Genomic DNA, 21962 nt, shown 5'->3' with positions numbered 1-21962 from the left:
GTTACTATATACTTTGTAATGCATGTATTGTGATGCATCATTGTACATCAGGCAACCTGATGTATTTACCTAGTTGTACCTAGTTGTATCTTGCGGGAGAGGAGCTATGTTCTTAGTGACCTGCTGTTGTATCTTTCCGCATTTAGTTTATTCTTAAAGTCATGTATAGTTTTAGCACTCACTGTTTCCTGTTTCAGTTTGTTCCAGATATTTATTACTCTTTGTGTGGAAAGCTATTCTTTTTCAGATCTCTTCTGTAACTGTCCTTCTTAAGTTTCTTCTTGTGTCCTCTTGTAGCTCTTTTGTCCCATTTTAGTAGGTCATCTCTATCAAGAATTTCCATCCCTTTCATAATTCTGTAAACGGTTATCAAATCACTTCTTTCTCCTCTTTGCTCTAGGGTTGGTAAATTTTGTTTGTCCAATCTTTGTTCGTATGTCAAATTGCAAATTGTTGGTGCCGTCTTTGTCATTGCTCTTTGAATTCTTTGTAGTTTATATGTCCATAGAGATGCTGCATATTCCAATTTTGGTCTTATCAGTGTAACTAGTATTTTCTTTACCATCTCCTCATCCATGTAATTAAAGGCCACTTTCATTGATTTTGATAAGTTAAAAGTTTCTCCAATTAATTTGTTGACATGTTTGTCTGGTGTCATGTTATTAGAGATAGTTACTCCTAGGTCCCTTTCTGAGTTTACTTTTTTTACTTCCTTTGTACCAATTTTATATTGATCCGAGATTCTATTTTTGCTTTTTCCAAATTCCATTATACTGCATTTCTTAATGTTAAAATTTACATCACTCTTTTGAATCCCTTTCCAGACTTTGTCCAGGTCTTCTTGAAAAGATTTGCAATCTTTCTCTGTACTTATTCTCTTTAATAGTTTTGCATCAGCTGCAAAGAAGTTCATATAACATTCCACTCCTTTATCCATGTCTTTTATATAAATAGCAATCATTATCGGGGCCAATACAGAGCATTGGGGGACTCCACTTATTATATCTTCCCAGTTTGAGTTCTTGTCTCTAAATACCATCTTGATTTTTCTTCTGTTCAAAAAATCTTTCATCCATTCCAATAATTTTCCTTGTATTCCACCTATTGTTTCAATTTTTCTTAGTAGCTTTTTGTGTGGTACTTTGTCAAAAGCTGTTTGTAAGTCCAAGAAAGAACAATCTGCCCATCTGTCTCTTTCTTGTATTATTTCTATTAATCTTGAATAAAAGCATATTAAGTTTGTAGTACATGATCTTCTACTTCTAAATCCAAGTTGTTTAGGATTTAGTATATTATTCTCTTCCAAGTGTTTAATCCATTTAATTTTAATAACTTTTTTGCATATTTTAGCTATTGTAATTGTAAGGGATACTGGTCTATAATTTGTTGGATTTTCTTTGTCTTCTCCTTTATATATTGGCACCATATTTGCATTTTACCAATTCTGTGATACTTTTCCTTCTTTGAGTGAGAAGTCATTTATCTTGTGTATTTTGTCTGTAAGTTCATCTATACATTCTTTCAATATCCAGTTCGCTATTCCATCGGGTCCATGTGACTTTCTGACGTCAAGATTCTTTATTTGGTCTCTTATTTCTTTCTGTGCCACCGTTATTTCTTTCATTTTAGGGGATCCTTCTCACTGTCATTCATCCCAAATTTGTGAGCTTCCAATTGTAAATACAGGCCTGAAATGCCTGGTCATTACTTCATCTATTTTTACATCTATATATTCTTTATTTCCTTCACACATTTTCATTATTTCATGTTTATCTTTTAGCTTGTCATTTACATATCTGTAAAATAGTGTAGATTGGTCTTTGGATTTGTCTGTTATGTCTTTTCTTATTTTCTTTTTTCCTCTCTATGTACCGTACTTTTCGGACCATAAGGCGCTTCGTACCATAAGGCGCACCCGTAATTTGCTATTCCCCGTCCTTACATAAGGCGCACCTGACCATAAGACGCACCTGGTTAGGTAGGTCAAACACCACCAGAGGCGCCACCGTCGATGACGAGCACAATAGCGCGTCATTTTATGCGCACGCCATGCAAACGGCCAAATTTACATACCGCGGGAAATTTCATTCATGCAAATGTTATGCGAGTGTATTTACTACGATCGTAGTAAATTTCAAACAATTACATCATCAGTTACATGTCGGTACATAAAAACATAAGATAAACATGGCGGCTTGCATTCAGCAGTAAATCGAAAATTGGTTTATGTTTCAGTGTAAAAAATGAGCTAAATAAATTCAGTGTATTGGCAACTGACCAAAATGAACGAAAACTACTAGTCTCGCGGATTATTCTAATACCAAAATAAAGGCAGCGTGTTACGGAAGAGCTGAGAAATCGGTGGTACTAATTATTATTATTATTATTATTATTTTTTTTTTTTCTATCGGGTCGGATTATCGGATAACAACAACATCAACGTCCATCCCGCCATCTTATCTATGATCACTGGTGGTATGAATCAAACTTCACTCTATTAAGTTTCTTACTATTATGTTATTAGTGTAATAGACTTAGTTGAATTATTTGAACTATTTTCTTTAAAATGTGTGATTTTCATGTAATATGATCAAAGAGAAGTTACGTTTTTATCCTCCGTAATATTACGGACCACAGCTACGATTCGTCCTGCCCTATCTATGATCATTGGTGGTATGGATCAAGCTACACTATTAAGTTTGTTACTGTTGTGGTATTAGTGTAATAGATTCCATATAGATGAATTATTCAAACTATTTTCTTTAAATTGTGTGATTTTCATGTAATTTGACAGTATTCGTAGCTGTGGTGGGTAATTTTACAGAGGATAAAAACGTAATTCTTTGATTAAATTACATGGAAATCACACATTCTAAAGAAAATAGGTCAAATAATGCAACCATATGCTAAATTCTTATATAAAATTGTGCCTGTCATTAAAAACCGTCATTGTTTACGTTTGATCGGCGATTAGTCAGACCGCACGTTTCGGCCCGATTTTCCCTTCAAAATGCAATATCTAGATAATTAGGACAGCTAGATGGATAATTCAAATTGCATTGTACTCATAGCGACTTTCTGCATCCCATGAGAACTACTTCAGCTCAAATATCAGGAATTCCATTTTCATGTTGACCTAGCTAACCTGGTCTCGTCATCGGATAATCATGCAAATGTGAGTGCATTCAGAACTGAACATTTTCGTTGTTGAATGAGAAAAATCGGTTGGGATTTAGCAAAAAAAAATTATTTTGGTCAGTGAAATCAGACCACCTCCATGGACGGTCTGCCCTGCCAATACCCCTATAAAACAACAAACATGTTACGGGAATTGTGGGGAATAAAACCAACAGTAGCAGTTTATTCCCGGAATTCTCTATTCACTTAAAAACAAGATTACAATGAAGGTAAATTTTTAGTTTAGACCATGGGCGCAATATAGCAATAGAAAATTAATAATTAATTTTGTAAATTATAATGTATCAACGGAATATGCAATTTTGTGAGCGGAAATAATAAACAAAAAAAAAATGCTGAAACGGATTTCATAAGTAACGAAGTCGTGTCGGACGAATGATACGCCATGTTTGTCATGATAGATGCCGACGTCGAAATGAAAAGGTGATAAATACGTCTAACCTAATCTAACCTGTGTTTAATAAATCATTACCTGCAAATTAAATGTCATCCGGCTCGTCCTCGTTGTCGTCGTTGTGAGAGACGTTGGCGTCTCGATCCTATGCTACCGACTTCTTTCATTAGCATATTACGTTGATACATTTTAATTTACAAAATTAATAATTAATCTTATATTGCTATATTGCGCCCATGATCGAAACTAAAAAAATACCCAAATGACTACAGTCTGAGTGAAGCGAGACTAGACCAATGCAAAATGGCTGTCTGTGTTGTGGACGCTATCATGTCATAGCCATGATAGCGTGAATGAATGCGGTGGCATGGACCCGAAAACTGTCGAAGTTTTCGCAATTTTCTTGTCAAGATACATGCACCTTGGTTATAACTTGGTTGTAACTTTTGTTAAGCCTATGCACTGTCGCCGTCGTCAGGCTAGCTACGAAACGTGTCAAAATAGTACGTCACTATCCGAGGCATTTTTTTTTGCACTGAAGCCACACATAAGGCGCACCGCACGATAAGGCGCACCACCCGATTTTGGCCGATTTTAAGGATTTTGCCCGCGCCTTATGGTCCGAAAAATACGGTATATCAACATATTCATTTCTCAGTTTGATGTATGTTTGCCATTCGGTCATTTTTTTTTTTTTTCCCATCTTTTTCAGGCTTTGTCTTTTCTATCTTTAGCATCACCACACTTTTTGTTATACCAACACTTTATATAAACCCTTTTTTGTTTCTTCCTAGGTACATATTTATCTGTTCCCTCCTTGTATTTTTCCTTAAATATGTTTCATTTCTCTTCCATCTTTGTTTCATTTGTTGAACATTTTTCCCTGTTAGTGTTTTGAATTTTTTTTCTAAGTCTTACAAAGTCAGTTTTGTTGTACATTAGTCTTTCTTCTCTGTCTTTCTCATTTCTTCTCACTTCATTTTGTTCAGGCTCAGAAGTGAATATCAATTCTAGTCTCGATGGTTCTTCATTGTTTCTATATCTAGTGTTTTCTTTGACCCATTGAGTCAATGTATAATCAATGGTAAAATCCAATAGAATGTTTCCCCAGAGTTCCTCTCCACCTTTTATTGTCAATTCTTCCCAATTTATTTCTTTTGCATTAAAGTCACCCATAATTACTGTGTTTCCTCCATCTGTCAGTATCTCAGATAATTAATTCTTTTGTGTCTTCCTGTAATTTTGAGTGATAGCTATCAGACCAAGCCTTTGTTTTTTTGGGCACATATACTACTATAAACTTTCTACTTTTCATACTGCTATTTTCAACTTTGATTGCGATCATTTCCACATTTTCTTTACCTTCTGTTGTCTTTATCACATTTAAATCCTTTCTAGTCAATAACATGATTCCTCCCCCCTGCTTATCCATTCTATTCTTCAATCAATGGTTGTATAATCCTTGTCCCACCATACTTGATTGTATAGGACCTTTCAATTTTGTCTCCACAATTCCCATTATGTCTGGTTTCTCTATCAACAGATAGTCATTTAGTTAATTTATTCCAGAAATCATACCATCCATGTTTGTGTATGTCACATTAAATTTTTTTCTTTTCTCCCCTTTTTTGGTTTGTTTCCATTTTTCTGATGAACAATTTTTTTAGTCTCAGGTCCAGCACTCTCAAAAAAAAAAAAAATAATTTCACTCTCCAATCTTCTCTCGTTTTTTTCCTTATCTTCATTTCTTATTGCTCTATCTTTCTCTATTTCTTTATCATTTATTTCCTTTTTTATCCACACGTTTTTGTAATTTTTACTGTTTGCTAGTTTTGCCGCTTTTGATAACATCTCAGCTATCATTTGAGTCCTTAGTTTGATTTTCATTGGCCTATAGTTTTTTATTTAGAATATGTACCTATTTTATGCACGTCTTCGATTTCCTTCTCAAATTCTTGACCCTTGTCTTGAACCGCTTTTAATATTTCCTCTGCAGTTTCTTTCTCTTCTTTTTCTCTTTGGTATTTGTGTACATTATGTTTTTCTTTGATACCATAAACCACAATGCACTTCTTTATATCCATTGTCTCTCTCACCCAGTTTTCCTTTTCTTTGATTAAGTTAATTACTGGTTCTTTTGCATTCTCTTCTACCTTCTGTTGTACTATTTCTTTGAAAAAGATTTTTTGATTTTTTGCATTCCTGTTTCCACTGATTTTTTTTATTTCAGTTGTTGTTGTTGTTGTCGTTCCCTAGACTGTCTGTCCGAGCAGTCCCGTCTCCCCAAGGAAGGCCACAGCCGAAACTGGGTTTTCCCACAAATCCTTTATAGAGTGTATGTTGTGTTGTTTGCGTGCATGATTGTGTATAATGCAGTCTTCCATTATGTGTTGTATGGTATGGGGTGAAGTGTTACATCCTGGGCAGCTGTTCACAACACGGTCGTCCAGCCTCTTCTGGTAGCTTAGAAGTGCTGGGTGGTGACCGCATCGCAGTCTGGCCAAGTGGACTCTGTCCTTTCGTGGGAGAGAGGATTCAGAAGGGTGGATATCAGGGGGTATTCAGAAGGGTGGATATCAGGGGGTCTGGCATGCAGCAGTGTGTTGTCTTTCAGTGTGTTAATGGAGCGGTGAGTGATATGATTATGAATATGTTTCCGGAGGCTGGTATTTGGTGGTTGTGGAGGAAGAGAAGAGAGTATCTGTGCGTAATAAAGGTCTTTGGGTGTAGTTTTAATGTTTCTTGGTGTGTGTGGGTGTTCTGCTATGTAGTGTAGCGGGTGTGATGTGTTTGTGGTGGCTGCAGCAAGTGTTTGTGTGCCTCTCATGTCGAGGTGGTCCTTGACTTTGAGGACTTTTGTTTCATGGTGTAAATGGTCTGTAGGTGTTGTATTTGTGCAGCCTGTAATTGTTTTTAGGGCTTTGTTTTGTATGATTTGAAGGGTGTTGTGGTGTGTCTCACTGAGATTAGGAGCCCATGCAGGACTCGCATAATTCATCACTAAGCGTATGCATTGTTTGTATATTGTTATATTAGTTTCTTTGTTTTGTCCAAATGTTGTTCCAGTGATTGACTTAAGTGCGTTAAGTCTAGGTGTGCATTTGTTTTTTATGTTTGTGATGTGTTGTTTGAAAGACATGGATGTATTGTATGTTACACCTGGCCATCAGCTCTACGCAGATGGCACCGATCCCCAAGGAGGAGCTACGCCTACCTGGGGGAGTACCACAATCCTTTATTTCAGTAAGGTCTGTCTCTTTGATTTATTCTCCCATCTTTTCGGTCACTGCTTGTAATTGTTCTTTGACCTCTTTTCTTCATTTTTGTTTCTATCCTCATTTTCCTTTCTTTCATTTTCTCTTTTAATCATGCTTAGTTCACTCTTTAGATAATTTAATTCTCAGATTATTTCACTGTTGGTTCTGTGTAAGTTTGACATCTCTAATTGCAAAGCTCTATCGTCTAATTTTAAATCAATTCATCTACCAAGTCATTGATGTCTCAATTCCTTAGTGCCCTGCTAATCCTAGTATCTCTTTCTGTGTCCATAATTTTTTCTATTGCTCCCCTTTTCCTCTGAAGTCCCAAAAAAACTCTATTGTCATACCTCTGAGTCGTCTTTGGAGTGACAGTTATACACGTTCTCTTAGGGATTACTTCCCAGTAGTAACTCCACTCTATTCATATCTAATCCTCTCTTTGTTGGTTCGTTAATTCTTTCTTTTTTTTTTTTCTTTACTTTCCTCCATGTCCGCATGAATATTTGACTGTTAATCCTAGTATCTCTGTGTCCATAATTTTTTCTATTGCTTCCCTTTTCCTCTGAAGTCCCGAAAAAACTCTATTGTCATACCTATGAGTCGTCTTCGGAGTGACGTTTATATACATTCTCTTAGGGATTACTCCTAGTGGTGACTCCACTCTACTCATGTCTAATCCTCTGTTGGTTCATTGATTCTTTTTTCTTCTTTACTTTCCTCCATGTATTTACCTAGTTGTATTTTCCTAGTTGTTTTTTGCGGGAAGGGGAGCTATGCTCGTGTTTTCCCGCCTTTGTATCTTGCAGTGTCTAGTTTGTTTTTAAACTCATGAATGGTTTTTGCGCATACTATTTCATTGTCCAGTTTGTTCCAAGTGTCCAAAACTCTATGAGGAAAACTGTTTTTCTTCAGTTCTCTTCTATAGCTATGTTATTTTCTCTTGTGTTTCTTTTGTCCCAGTTAAGTAAGTTCTCACTATCGAGTACCTCTGTGCCTTTCATGATTCTGTAGATGGTCAATAGGTCACCTCTCTCTCTTCTTTGCTCCAGTGTCGGTAACTCCAGTTTAGCCAATCTCTCTTCGTATGATAGGTTTGCAAGTGCAGGTGCCATTTTTGTAGCTGCTCTTTGGATTCTTTCTATTTTCTTTATATTCTTTTTGGTACTGGGGGACCACAATGTCGCTGCATACTCTAATCTAGGCCTTATCAATGTAACCAATATTTTTTTCATCATGTTCTTCGTCCAAGTATGTAAACGCCACTTTTATTGATCTTAGCAAATTGTAAGTCTCCCCGACAATTTTGTTAATCTGTATATCATAGGACAGGTCGTTCGTGATAATTACTCCCAAATCTTTTTCGGATCCTACTTTCTTTACTTCTCCCAATTTATATGATCCTGTTATTCTGTTTTTGCTTTTTCCAAATTCCATTATACTACACTTCTTAGTATTAAAGTCCACTTCCCATTTCTGACTCCAGTTCCATACCCTATTTAGGTCTTCTTGCAGTGCTTCACAGTCCTCATCAGTTTCTATTTTCCTTAGCAGTTTGGCGTCATCGGCAAAGAAGCTCATGTAGCAGTTCACGTCCTCATCCATGTCATTCATATAGATAGCAAACATTATTGGTGCCAGCACAGATCCTTGCGGTACTCCACTGATCACCTCTTTCCAGTCTGAATATTTTTTCTCTGAGCACTACTCTCATCTTTCTACCAGTCAGAAAGTCCTCTATCCATTTTAGTAGGTTTCCCTGTATTCCTCCTATGTGTTCCAGTTTTTTTAGTAGTTTTCTGTGTGGTACTTTGTCAAAGGCTTTTTGCAAGTCTAGGAATGCACAATCAGCCCCTCCATTTCTTTCTTGCACTATGTCTATTAGTCTTGAGTAAAAGCATATTAAGTTTGTGGAGCATGATCTTCCTTGTCTGAATCCGAATTGTCTTGGGTTTAATATGTCATTGTCTTCCAGATGTTTTACCCATCTATTCTTGATTATTTTCTCACAAATTTTGGCAATGGTGCTTGTTAGTGATACTGGCCTATAGTTGGTGGGGTTCTTATTTGTTTCCTCCTTTGTGTATTGGGACAATGTTAGCGTTTTTCCAGTCCTCGGGTATCTTTTACTTCTTTGAGTGAGCTGTTTATTAAGATGTGTATTTTGTCTGTTAGTTCTTCTTTGCACTCCTTTAGAATCCAATTTGCAATACCGTCCGGGGCCATGTGATTGTCTGAAATCCAGCCTTGATAAATGTTCTGATCTTGCCTTTAGTGATGCTGTAAACTCATTCATGAGGGGAGATTTCTTGTTTTCGTCTATGTCACTATTCGGTATTTTCTCTCTGGTTAAAACAGATTTAAAGTGATTGTTCATGACTTCGGCCATCTCTAAATCTTCTGTGTATTCTATTTTTCCTTGGCATAGTTTCAACAATTCCTGTTTGATTTTAAGTTTACCATTCACATACCGTTAGAATAGTTTGGGTTGCTCTTTGCATTTGTCTATAATATCCTTCTCATGGTTCCTTTTCTCCTCTCTTCTCACATTAACGTACTCATTTCTATAGTTAACATAAATTTGCCATTTTGCTTTGTTTTTTGTCTTTTCTCCACTTTTTCCAAGCTTTGTCCCTTTCTGTCTTTTGCCTCACTGCATCTTTTGTTGAACCAACATTTAATGTACTCTCTCTCTCGCTTTTGTCTTGGTACATGCCTGTTTACTCCTTCATTGTAGTTTTCCATCAAAATATTCCATTACTCTTCCACTGCTGTATCTTCCCTGTAAAATATTTCCCAGAATGCATTCCGGAAGAATTTCTTTATTTTTGTAAATTATTTTTAGTTGTACATCAGTCTTCCTTTCTATGCTTTTCGTTCCTCTCTATGTCTATTTCTTCCTTTAGTATAGTTTTCGATGAGTACATGGTCACTCTTTCCAATTGGTGTCTCATACTGGACTTTATGCACTATTTCAGGCTCTGTTGTAAATATTAGATCTAGTTTCGATGGCTCTTCATTATTTCTGTACCTTGTGTTTTCATGGACCCATTGGGTCATTGTGTACTCCATGGTCATATCTAGCAGTACATTGCCCCACGAGTCATCTCCTCCTTGCACTGTCATGCTGTCCCAACAAATTTCTTTGCAATTGAAGTCCCCCATAACTACCAGATTACCCTTACCATTAGTATCTCATTGAGTGATTTTCTTGTGTCATCTAGCATTTTTTTATGGTTCAATTTCTTTCCAAGCGCTTGTTTTTGGAGGCACATAAGTCACCACAAACTTTCTACTCTTCATATTCTTGCCTTCGACTTTTATCATGATCAATTCAGCATTACCTTTGCCCTCTGCAATTTTTGTCCACCTTTAGGTCTTTCTTGGCCAAGAACATGATTCCCCCTCCCTGTTTCTTGTCCCTGTTTTTTATCCAGTAGTTGTATAAACCTTGTCCGATAACAGTGGATGGTATTTCACCTCTTAGTTTAGTCTCTACAATTCCCATTATGTCTGGTTTTGCTTCTAACAGATAATCATTGAGTTCGTTCAGTCCCGAAATTAGTCCGTCAATGTTGGTATAGGCCACTTTTAATTTTCTTCCTTCTCCCTGGTTTCTTCTTCCCTTGTTTGTTCGTTTTGAAGCGCCATTGTCTTAGTCTCAAGTCTATTACTCTCCACTGGAATTCTTTGCATTCTGTCTCCGATCTTTTCAAGTTTTTTTTCCTTTGCTTCTTCTCTTAGCGCCCTTTCTTTTTCTAATTCCTCAGTACTCATTTCTCTTTTTTATCCATATCTTATTGTATTTTTCACTCTTTGCCAAGTTACCTACTTTTTCAAATATGTCTTCTACTACCACTTGTGACCTTAGTTTTATCTTTAGAGGTCGATTCCTATCCTTAGTATAGCGACCAATTCTGTAAGTCTCTTCTAAGTCTGTGCCTGAATCACTATCTCCCCCCCTGAATTTCATTAAGGATTGTGCATGAATATTTGACTCATATTGAAGAGGTTGACCATATTCTGTGTCATTGTATTACTTGACAGAATATGGTCATATATACTGGGTAATCTATTTTTTCAGATAAAATTCTAGTTCAGAGCCAAGGAGAATACAAGACAGTTGATGAACATTACTTAATAGAAGTTGAACGGAAGACTGGCCACATATATGTGGAAATTAAATCGCCGACTTTGGAGGATGTTGGAGCATATAAATTTCAAGCTTATCAACAGAATAATGTAAAGACACTCCCACTAACTCTTCTGCTGCAAGGTATGCATTTACAATGATTCTGTTGATCATAGTCCATTTCCACAGTTACTAACAACTCAGACTTGCCCCTCTTCTTTTCACTAAATTAATGTAACAGAAAGCTCATTGATATCTAGGCAAAAGAAATTTATATACTGTATTGTCATAGAGGGATGTAGGGATGACCCATCATCCAGGAGGAAGCAAGATAAGAGGGAGGGAGGGGGTGGATGGGAGTGGATTTTATGCCTTTGTTTTTTTGGCTACTTCCCTTGTAAGGGGTAAAAGCCGTTGGTATACGTATGCATTGTCAAAGAGGGACTTTGGTCTTATGATTATAGTTTCATGCATCAAGTATTTCTCCTGTACAGTATTGTTCACCATTAAGTTTATTTGAAATATTTGTGTCATAAATATTGTGGTAATGACCCCAAAATCACCAAATCTCTTACTTCCCCAGTATTATTCCATTCTTAATCCCAGTTTCTTGCTCTTTCTTATTTATCATTATTGCCTTTATTGTGTAGGTAGTCCACAGGATGTACAGGTTGAGCTGATCCTTGGAGGAGAGGCTACCCTTGTTGGAGCCAACAAGACATTTGGAGTCAAGTGTCAAGTCAAAGCTTACCCTCCACCAGTGATTACACTTGAGTTTGCAGAGTGTGTGCATTTGAATGAGTGCCAGGAGTACAGAAAGGTAGAAAGTTTATTTTTCTTGGTTGACTGTCACGGTTCCAATGTGGTTTTGATTCAAAGCCCAACTTTGGCCGAAATAGGATAATTTGTATCAATCTATGCTGTTTGTGAATATTTTCCCCTTTTTAAGAATTTCTCACTTCACAAGGGAGAATAGGGAGAAACAAAGACAAGGTACAAAAATATTTTAATTTGACTAACTTAAATAGAGTATGTATGTGGCGAGGGTGAGAGTGCGTGGGTTTTAGAATGGCGCACTACCCTCTAATATATAGTATAGCACATACAGGTGTCATGTGCATGGGTGCCATAAATCACTTAATGTATGTAAAACCTATTCTAGATTCTCCTATATGCCTGTTCTCACACATTCACTTCACTTTTATTTTGTATGAGGAAGGTGTGCAAACATTTATTAGCTACCTATCTATTTCCTGCTCAATTATACGGTTGTAAGCATATGGGCATTACTTCAAGGTGCCATTTGGGTGCCGTCTTCATCTACACATCCTTTTGAGCTGCGTGGCATGAAAAGTCATGTCCTTTTGCTTTGTATCCTAGGGTGACACAGCAGGATTTGAAGCCTTTGTCTTGAGGCATACCTGCAACTGACAACCTTTTTTTAGTGTATTTTCTACTGGGCAGGGGGGTGGGGGGTGGGGTAGTATGTGTGAGTAGATTTTGACGCAGCCCGAAGGGATTTCTCCCCATCCTCGCCTTATGCAAAGGGGGACGGAGAGGGGGGGTCGCCGATTAAATGGAGCGGCCTTGCTGTGGATGTACTGTGTCTTGCGACACTGCTTCTGACCCAGGGCGGTGGGCAGGGTGCAGGGATGACCCGTCATCCAGGAGGTGCTCAGATGAGAGGGAGGGTGGGAGGGGTGTGGAGTGTATTTAGGGATGAAATGGGTGGGAGTGTTTTTATGCCTTTCCCTTTTTGGCTACCTCCCTTGGAAGGGGGAAAAAGCCTTGGTATATGTATGTATGTATTTTCTACTGTATCCTATCAATTTTCATGTCATTCTTCTGACATATAATATGACAATAATCCGTTTGAAGTATATCATAGCATACATGACAGACTGTCCTTCATTGGCACATACTGTATGTTATCTTTCAACCTCTGAATTTAAAAAAAAAAAATTCTTTGTTGTATCACTATATTTTACACCCTAGTCTCAGTAAGCACAGTTGAAAAAATCCTATTACCAAGAACTTACTAGATGGAAAAAAAAAAAATAGTACTTTTATAAGAATAAAAAAGGGAGAAGTTGACCTTTTAACTTGACTCGGATTCTTCTTTGATTCTTGGTAGTTAGGGATAAGGAGTGTCACAGAGGGATTCTCAGAGGATATTGGTGTTCTTTTTTATTTCAGCCATAATTAAGGTAAATCTAATGTTCTTGGCTGTTATTTTATAGTTACATTAATAAGTTCCTAATGTGAAGTCATCTAGTTATGGTGCTGTTCTCAAGGTTTGGGTTGGAAGGGTAAATAATATTTGACATATTTTTATTCTTTTGTAACCAAAACAGTTCTTGGTAACCAGTATATTGGATATAAGAGGGGAGATATAGATACATCTCAGGAACATATAAGGGTTGTATCTATCTGCTGAGAAAGTACTTTGGGGAGTAGGCCAGCTCTTGATTTGTGGTAGATCTATAATTTTCAACTTAGTACATCATTTGACTCATAAACATCTTCCTATTATAAAAAAGGATGTCATTTCTTACATGTTCATTGTTTTTTTTACAGATTGGAAATAAGACACAAAGTAAAGCTAGACAGAAGGAATTGAAAGGTGTGTTTGAGACGGAGTGGAGGCTGAAAGCTACCTCCCCAGGGAAATTCCAATGTCGTGCTCATAATGTTTATAGTGCTGAGAAAAGCGGTGAACAAATTTTAATGATTAGTGGTAAGTAAAAATTCAGTAAAGGTAGAAGAACAAGAGGGTAAAGGTAAAGGGAGTTAGAAGGAAGGGAAGGAAAGAAGGTACTGGGAAATGGCGATGTTGAAGAAGGGGATAGAAATAGAAGGAAACTGGGGAGGAGAATGGTGGTGATGGTGAAATGAAACAGGAGAAAAGGATTGTGATAGAAAAGGTGACATTTTTGGCTGAAGGCAGTTAAAGGATAATACCTGTAATAGTAAAAAGAAGGATGTAAAGAAGAAAGAATACTAATAATAATTGTTACATTGAGTTTTGCCAGGTCCTCCCATAGATCTCTGGGAAAGAAATGTAGGACTTTTGTCTGTGCTGTATAAGTGTGGATCTGTTTCTGCCACTGGCTAGTAGGGACAGAAGTGGAGAGGTCACTGGTTGTCAGCATCTCTTGTGAAAAACTTGAAAAAAGGTAATCAGAATTAATAGAGATCTTGAGCATAATACCAAGACTGAGTACTATATATTTGTAGATAGAAGTGAGGATATTGAAGGGATTTGAAGACAAGCAGTGGGTAAATGGTTCTCAATATCTGTTTCACAGGACCACTCCTTAAAGAATAAAGAAAGGTATATATCACAAAGTAGAGCAGTCAGTCAATCCGTTGCCTCAGGTCTCTTGCAAGAGACTCACAGCCCCCAGATAACCAGCAACACCCTCTAGTTTGACCCACATGTCACTTAAAGAAGAGATGTATTGCTGTCTGGATAGGGTAAAAGAGGAACTGTATTTATCTAATTATACCTAATCATATTTACCTAATTGTAGTATACAGGAAAGGAGTAATGCTTGTTGTGTCCTGTCTCCTTTTCTCTAATTTTCTAGCATACCTAGACTCAAATTCATGTACAGTACCAACTTCATCTACTATTTTATTTCCAGTTATCATATTTCCTTTGTAGGATGAAGTGTTCGGTGTCTTCTGTGTGGTGATTACATCTGAGTCAGTTTGAGTCTATTTTAGTACTGATTCATTAATGGGTGGTAGCTTAAATACAGCTGTGCTAATTTGATTCCTGCTCGTAAAGGGAGTGATTTCTTGGTAGTTTGGGAGAGTTTAGTTGAGTACCAGGTTTGGGAATGAGTCTTGGAGTGCTTACTCTGTGATCTTGGTGTGTTATATGTTTTCATATGAATCTATTCTGAGGCTCACTTAAAAAGTTATTGTTGCTGTTTGTGTAGTATGATGTTGGATTCTTTTTTTTATGCAGCCAGTTATTTGTGTTTCTGTCATGTGTGAAGGATGGATAGGAAGATTGACAGCTCTTGTATTGAATTATGGGTGTGTTATATTCATGTGCTGTTCTGTGGGAAGGATTTTTATTTTGGAGTGCAGATGTAGAATCTAGTTGGATGGTTTTAGTGTATTTACCTAGTTTACCTAGTTGTATTTACCTAGTTGTATTATACATTAAGGGAGAGCGACTGGAGGAAGTGGATAGTTTTAGATACTTGGGTGCAAGTGTAGCAGGAAAAGGTGGAGTGAAGGTGGAGGTAGAATGTAGATTGAGAGAAGCGAGTAAATGCCTTGGTGGTTTAAAGAGTGTAATGAGAAATAGACATTTGGGAATGGATGCGAAGAGGAGACTGTATGAAGGAGTGATTGTGCCAACAGCACTGTATGGGGCAGAAACGTGGAACATAAGAGAAGAAGAGAGAAGGAGTTTGAATGTGTTTGAGATGAGGTGTCTGAGAAGTATGGTGGGGGTTACTAGGCTAGATAGAGTGAGAAATGAGGAGGTGAGGAGGAGAACAGGGGTGAAAAAGGATTTGGGAGATAGGGTTGATGAAAGAATATTAGGATGGTTTGGACACATGGAAAGAATGAGTGAAGAAAGACTAGTAAAAGAGGTATGGAAGGCAGATGTGGAGGGAGTGAACATGAGGGGACGTCCTAGGATGAGGTGGATGGATGGGGTGAAGGGGGCTTTGGGGAAGAGGGGAATGTCTGTTGAGGAAGGAAGGGAGAGGACGGAAGACAGAGGTGAGTGGAGAATGGTTGTATATGGATGATGTTGTGACTGCATGAGGAGGAATGGGCGGGGGGTGGGGGGTGGGGTAGTATGTGTGAGTAAATTTTGACGCAGCCCGAAGGGATTTCTCCCCGTCCTCTCCTTATATGCAAAGGGGGACGGAGAGGGGGGTCGCCGATTAAATGAAGCGGCCTTGCTGTGGATGTACTGTGTCTTGCGACACTGCTTCTGACCCAGGGCGGTGGGCAGGGTGCAGGGATGACCCGTCATCCAGGAGGTGCTCAGATGAGAGGAAGGGTGGGAGGGGTGTGGAGTGTATTTAGGGATGAAATGGGTGGGAGTGTTTTTATGCCTTTCCCTTTTTGGCTACCTCCCTTGGAAGGGGGAAAAAGCCTTGGTATATGTATGTATTATACAGGAAGGGGAGCTATGCTCGTGGTGACATTTTTGTATCTTGCAAGATCAAATTTGTTCTTGAATTGTTATATTGTGTTTGCACACACTGTTTCTTCATCCAGTTTGTTCCATATATCTATCACTCTGTGTAGGAAGCTGTTCTTTTTCAGGTCTCTTCTGTAGTTATCCTTCTTGAGTTTCATTGCATGTGCTCTTGTTTTTCCTCTGTCCCATTTTAATAGGTCCTCTCTATCAAGGCATTCTTTTCCTTTCATAATTCTGTAGATGGTTATTAGGTCCCCTCGTTCTCTTCTTTGTTCGGGGGTTGGCAATTCCAGTTTGGCCAGTCTTTGTTCATATGTTAGGTTTACAAATGTTGGGACCAACTTTGTCATTGCTCTTTGTATTCTTTCTTATTTTCTTATATTCTTTTTTGTACTGGGTGACCATATCAGTGCTGCATATTTCAGTTTTGGCTTTTTCAGTATTTGTAATATTTTCTTTATCATTTCCTTATCCAGGTATTTAAAGGCCACCTTTATTGATCTCAACAAATTGTATGTTTCTCTGACTATTTTATTTATATGTTTATCTGGCGACATGTCTTTGGTGATAATTACTCCTAGGTCCCTTTCAGAATTCACTTTCTTTACCTCTTTTCCATCAATTTTATACTGTCCTGTTATTCTCTTCTTGCTTTTTCCAAATTCAATTATACTGCACTTCTTGATGTTGAATTCTACTTCCCATCTCTTGCTCCACTCTGAGACTTTGTTCAGATCCTTCTGCAATGAGTCACAGTCTATTTCGGAGTTTATTCTCTTTAATAATTTTGCATCATCTACAAAGCAGTTCATGTAACTTTCAATGCCCTCATCCATGTCATTTACATATATAGCAAACATTATCATAGCTAGTACTGACCCCTGTGGGACGCCACTACTCATTTCTTCCCATTTTGAATACTTGTCTCTGAGAACCACTAATTTTTCTTCCATATAGGAAGTCCTCCATCCAATTCAATAGTTTTCCATGTATGCCTCCTATTGTTTCCAGTTTATATTGTAATTTTTGGTGTGGTACCTTATCAAATGCCTTTTGTAGGTCCAGGAATGCACAGTCTGCCCAGCCATTCCTTTCCTGCAATATATCTATCAATCTTGAATAGAAACAAATTAAATTGGTGGTACATGATCTTCCTTGTCTGAATCCTCAGGTTCAGTATGTTATTTTCCTCCAGCTATTTTGTCCATCTATCTTTGATGATTCTCTCGCAAATTTTGACTATTATACTTGTTAGAGACACTGGTCTATAATTTGTTGGGTCTTCCTTATTTCCCCCTTTATATATTGGCATTTTTCCAATGTATCCCATTATTATGTCTAAAACTTTGTTATGTGTTGTCTGTAGGATGTCTTTGTTTTCTTGATTGTTGGGAATCATGCTGTAGAGTTATAGTTTAACAGCTATTCTGAAGTTGCTGTGCTGGGGAATTCTAATTAGGTCATTAGCACAGATGAGCTTTTGGGTGTTATGCTCTTGATTTGATTGATAGGGAATGGGGGAGAGGGATCAGTCAATCAATCTGTTGCCCCAGGTCTATCTTACAGAAGATCTGCATCCTTCAGGTAACTGGCAATAGCCTGTGGGCAGATCCATAAGTCACTCAGGGAAGATGTATTGTGTTGTTGTCTAGGCATTATTAATGCAGGTCATTGTAGTATGAGGCATTATGTGTACTCTGTGGTGGTTGTATTTGGGGAAGTTTGAATTGGTAGCCAGGCATATTTTGTGTTAAGGCTGTTTCAGTCCTGGATGGTGTCCAGAGCACAATCATGCCAGTTTGGTTCTAACAAGATAGAGGAGTGTTTTTTCTGTGGGGGTTTATGTCTTGGGGTTGTTGTTGGATTATTGAGTTTTGTGGTCTGTCCTAAAAGCCTTGTTTAGGAACCTGAATGAGTTTGTGTTTTTGTGTGGTGTTGATGGTCTATCTATATACCAATGGCTTTTTCCCCCCATATAAGGGAGGTAGCCAAATCAAAAGGCACACACCCACTCCCACCCATTCCACTTCCATCCACCACCCTTTCCTCCCTCTCATCTTAGCTCCTCGTGGATGAAGGGTTATCCCTGTCTCTCTCCCACTTCCCTGGGTCAGAAGCAATGCAGCAAGACACAGTACATCTATAGCAAGGCTGCTTTACTTAATTGGAGACCCCTTCACTTTATCCCCTCATGCAGAAAATAGAGAAGATGGGTAGAAATCCCTTTGGGCTACATCAAAATAGTATTCACACATAAGCACTCCCTATTCTCCTCCTCAATCCTCTGCCCCCTCCCTTCCTTGTATCATAGTATCATCTATACACAGCTTTTCTCCACCCACCCACCCCTGTCTCCTGCTTTCTCTCTTTCTTGCTCAACAGACATTCCCCTCTTCCTCAAAGCCCCTGTCACCCCATCCATCCATCTCATCCTCAGTCATTCCCTCAACTTCACTCCATCCACCTCTGCCTTCTGCACCTCTTACTAATCTTCTCTCTTTCCATGTGTCCAAACCATCCCAATACTCCTTTATTAGCCCTATCTCCTATATCCTTTCCCAACCCTGCTCTCCTCCTCACCTCCTTGTTTCTCACTCTGTCCAACCTTGTATTCTCTACCATAATTCTCAGACATTTTATCTCAAACACATTTAAACTTCTCTGTCTCTCTTAAATTCCAATTCTCCACCCAACTGAGTGTTGCCAGCACAATTACCCCATCATATGATCTCATTGCATCCATTCCTAGATGCCTGTTTCCCATGACACATTTTAGTCCCCCAAGGCACATACTTGATTCTTTCAATCTACAGTTTACCTCCGCCTCCACTCCTCCCTTTCCTGCCACATGCAACCCCAAATACCTAAAGCTATCCACTTTCTCCAGCCTCTCTCCTTTATGACTTCCAACTCCCTGTCATCATCTTCCCTTGTTCATCTCATCACCTTACATTTACCCACATTTACTTTCAACTTTCTCCTATCACATACCTTCCCAAACTCCATCACTAACTACCTTAATTCCCCCTCTGAGCCTGTCACAAGTGCAGTGTCATCAGCAAAAAAAACAGGCTTACCTTCCACTATTTTCCATTTTTTTTAACCACTTCCAGTCCCCTGCCCGTTATCGTTGTGACATGATACATCCCTGATGCAGACCCACCTTTACCTCAAACCACTTGCACTCTCCATTTCCAATTCTAACACAGGCTCTATTATTCTAATAAAAACTCCTGACTACCTGTAATAGCTTTCCCCCAATCCCATATATCTGGAATACCTCCCACAGTGCCTTCCTGTCTACCCTGTCATAAGCCTTTTCCAAATCCATAAAGGCCCCAAAAACATCCTTACCTTTTGCTAAAGCTTTCTCACATATCTGCCTTACCACAAAAATCTAATTCATGTAACCCCTACACTTCTTAAACTCACACTGCTCCTCGCCAATTACTCCCTCTGTTCCTCTCATAATCCTCCCAATTAAAACTCCCATTTCCAACTGAATTCAACAAACTGATCCCTCTGAAACTACTACATTTACATTTGTCCCTTTTTCCCATGTAAAGCATAACTATAGAGGGTCCTCTGGCATTCTACCCTCCCTCAGACACATATCAAACAACCTCACTAGCCAGTCCACTATTACTATACCTCCCTTCTTCAGACAGTTCACTTGACACTCATGTATCGCAGGTGCTTTACCTGCTTTCATCATTTTCAAAACTACTTGTACCTCATCTTTTCTTATTTCTCTTTCCATTTTCCTCTACCATCCCTGTCTGTTGAGGAAGGAAGGGATAAGACAGAAGATACAGGTGAGAGGAGAATGGTTGTGTATAGATGATACTGTGATGTATGGGAGTGGGTGGGGGGTTAGGGAGTAGTTATGTGTGAATGATATTTTCACACAGCCCAAAGGGATTTTTCACCATCTTCTTTTTCTGCATGATGGGATGGAGAGGGGAGGTCATAATTAAATTAAGTGACTTTGCTATGGGTGTGCTATGTCTTGCTGCTTTGCGTCTGACCCAGGGCAGTGGTAGAGATTCAGGAATGACCCATCATCCTGGAGGAGCCAAGAAACTTATGACTTTGGCTACCTCTCAGGATATAGGTAGTGAATTGGCACCACGTTTCCCCTTTTCCAATCAAGCAGCACAATGCCTTCTTTCAGTGAACATGCAATATGACTGAAGCTTGTCTGCTAGTTGTTCCCTACACTCTTTAAGTATCCAGTTTGAGATCCCATCTGGTCCTGAAGCTTTCATCACATCCAATAAGCTCAAGAGATTGAGCACTTCCCTTACTTCTACATTTATATCTTCTAAATTTGGATTTTTCTTCCCTTCACTTCTTCAGAAAAAAACTTTTGTGAAAACTGATTTGAAACTTTCATTCATTATTTCTGTCTGAGCTGAGGTTTCTTCAAAGACATCAACACCTACTATTGAATTGATGATTACTTACCTGTGTCTCAATTTACCATTATAAACCTGTAAAACAGTTTTGGTTCATCTTTGCATTTATCTACTACTCTTTCAAAATTGTTTTCTTTCTCCATGTATATTCTTGCATAGTTGTTTCTAGCCTGTTTGTAAGCTTCTTTTCTTCCTCCATTTTCCCCATGCCAGGTCCCTGGCCTTTTTTTTTTGCGATCTCGCACTTTTTGTTAAACCAGTCCTGGTTCTGCTTCTTCCTTCCACTAATCTTTGGCACATATTTGTTCACTCCCCAGTTGTAAATGTCAAGAAAAATTTCCCATTTCTCTTTATACATGTGAAATTTATGAATTCCTCCTAGTTTGCTCCTTCAAAGGATTTTTTCAACCTCAAGTAATCTGCTTTCCTAAAATTGATTCATCCTTATCTGTGTGATTCATTCCTTGGCTCTATTTCTTCATCCTTCAATAGTGAGATACTTTTTATGTATAAATGCCCACAACTCTTTCTGTACACCATTTCTTCAAAAAAGCATATCTGCAAAACTAGTCAGGAATAAACTCAATCTAAGACCACTGTGTTTCCTACCCCCACTTATATATATATATACATATATATATATATATATATATATACACACATATATTCATATATATACATATACAGTGCTCGACAAAAGTTTAGGCCGGGTGTGTGTCAGACAAGTTGTAGCATGATAAAAGTTTTATAAAAAATATTAATCTTACCCTTAATACTTTGTTGGGCATCCTTTGCATTTCTTGACATCCCTCAGGCGTCATGGCATGGACATAGCAAGATCATGTAGCTTCTGGGTAGGTATAGCATCCCAACAAGCCCTAATTTCCTTCTCCAGCTTGGGGAGAGTGCTGACGTCCTTTCCTTGTAACCCATGTTTAACCACCTGCCAAAGATTCTCAATTGGGTATCTGGACTGTTTCCGTGCCATTCCTCAATGAACTTAATCTCACAGCCAGGTTATAACAGATTTGGCAGAGTGGCAGGGGGCACTCTCCTGTTGGAACACACTTGTGCCTGTTAACTCAAAGCACTCCTCCAGATGTTCGTATAGGAGCTCATAATAAATGTGCTTGTTGATTTTAATGTTGGCAGGCAACACAACAAACCTCCCCAAGCCCTTGCCTGAGAAACAACCCCATACCATTAATGAACTGGGGTGTTTCACAGTTCCACAAAGGTAGCGTGGGTCAAGGGGGTCACTGCCACACTTCTGATACACGTTACCACCCCTCCCCTCAGTCACTGTGAACATTGCTTCATCAGACCAAAGCACATCCAGCCAGTCAGCATCATCCCACTGAAGATATTTTAGAGCATAAGCGAC

At 38.4% G+C, this 21962-nt stretch overlaps 1 protein-coding gene across 6 annotated transcripts in view; it reads left to right on the top strand.

The window, feature by feature from the left end:
• The window catches only part of LOC143027089 (vascular endothelial growth factor receptor 1-like), a 269766-nt gene that overhangs the window by 156997 nt on the left and 90807 nt on the right, over positions 1–21962 (top strand). For all 6 annotated transcript variants that reach the window (XM_076188039.1, XM_076188042.1, XM_076188038.1 and 3 more), the window contains 3 exons: positions 10934–11125; positions 11632–11801; positions 13559–13718. In XM_076188039.1, coding sequence (XP_076044154.1) covers positions 10934–11125; positions 11632–11801; positions 13559–13718 — 522 coding nt within the window. The remainder of the gene's footprint in view (positions 1–10933; positions 11126–11631; positions 11802–13558; positions 13719–21962) is intronic.

The sequence above is a fragment of the Oratosquilla oratoria genome, chromosome 7, assembly GCF_046742065.1.
Source record: "Oratosquilla oratoria isolate Oo_2021 chromosome 7, ASM4674206v1, whole genome shotgun sequence".
In the NCBI taxonomy this organism is placed as follows: Eukaryota; Metazoa; Arthropoda; class Malacostraca; order Stomatopoda; family Squillidae; genus Oratosquilla; species Oratosquilla oratoria.
This window is presented reverse-complemented; position numbering and strand designations above follow the sequence as displayed.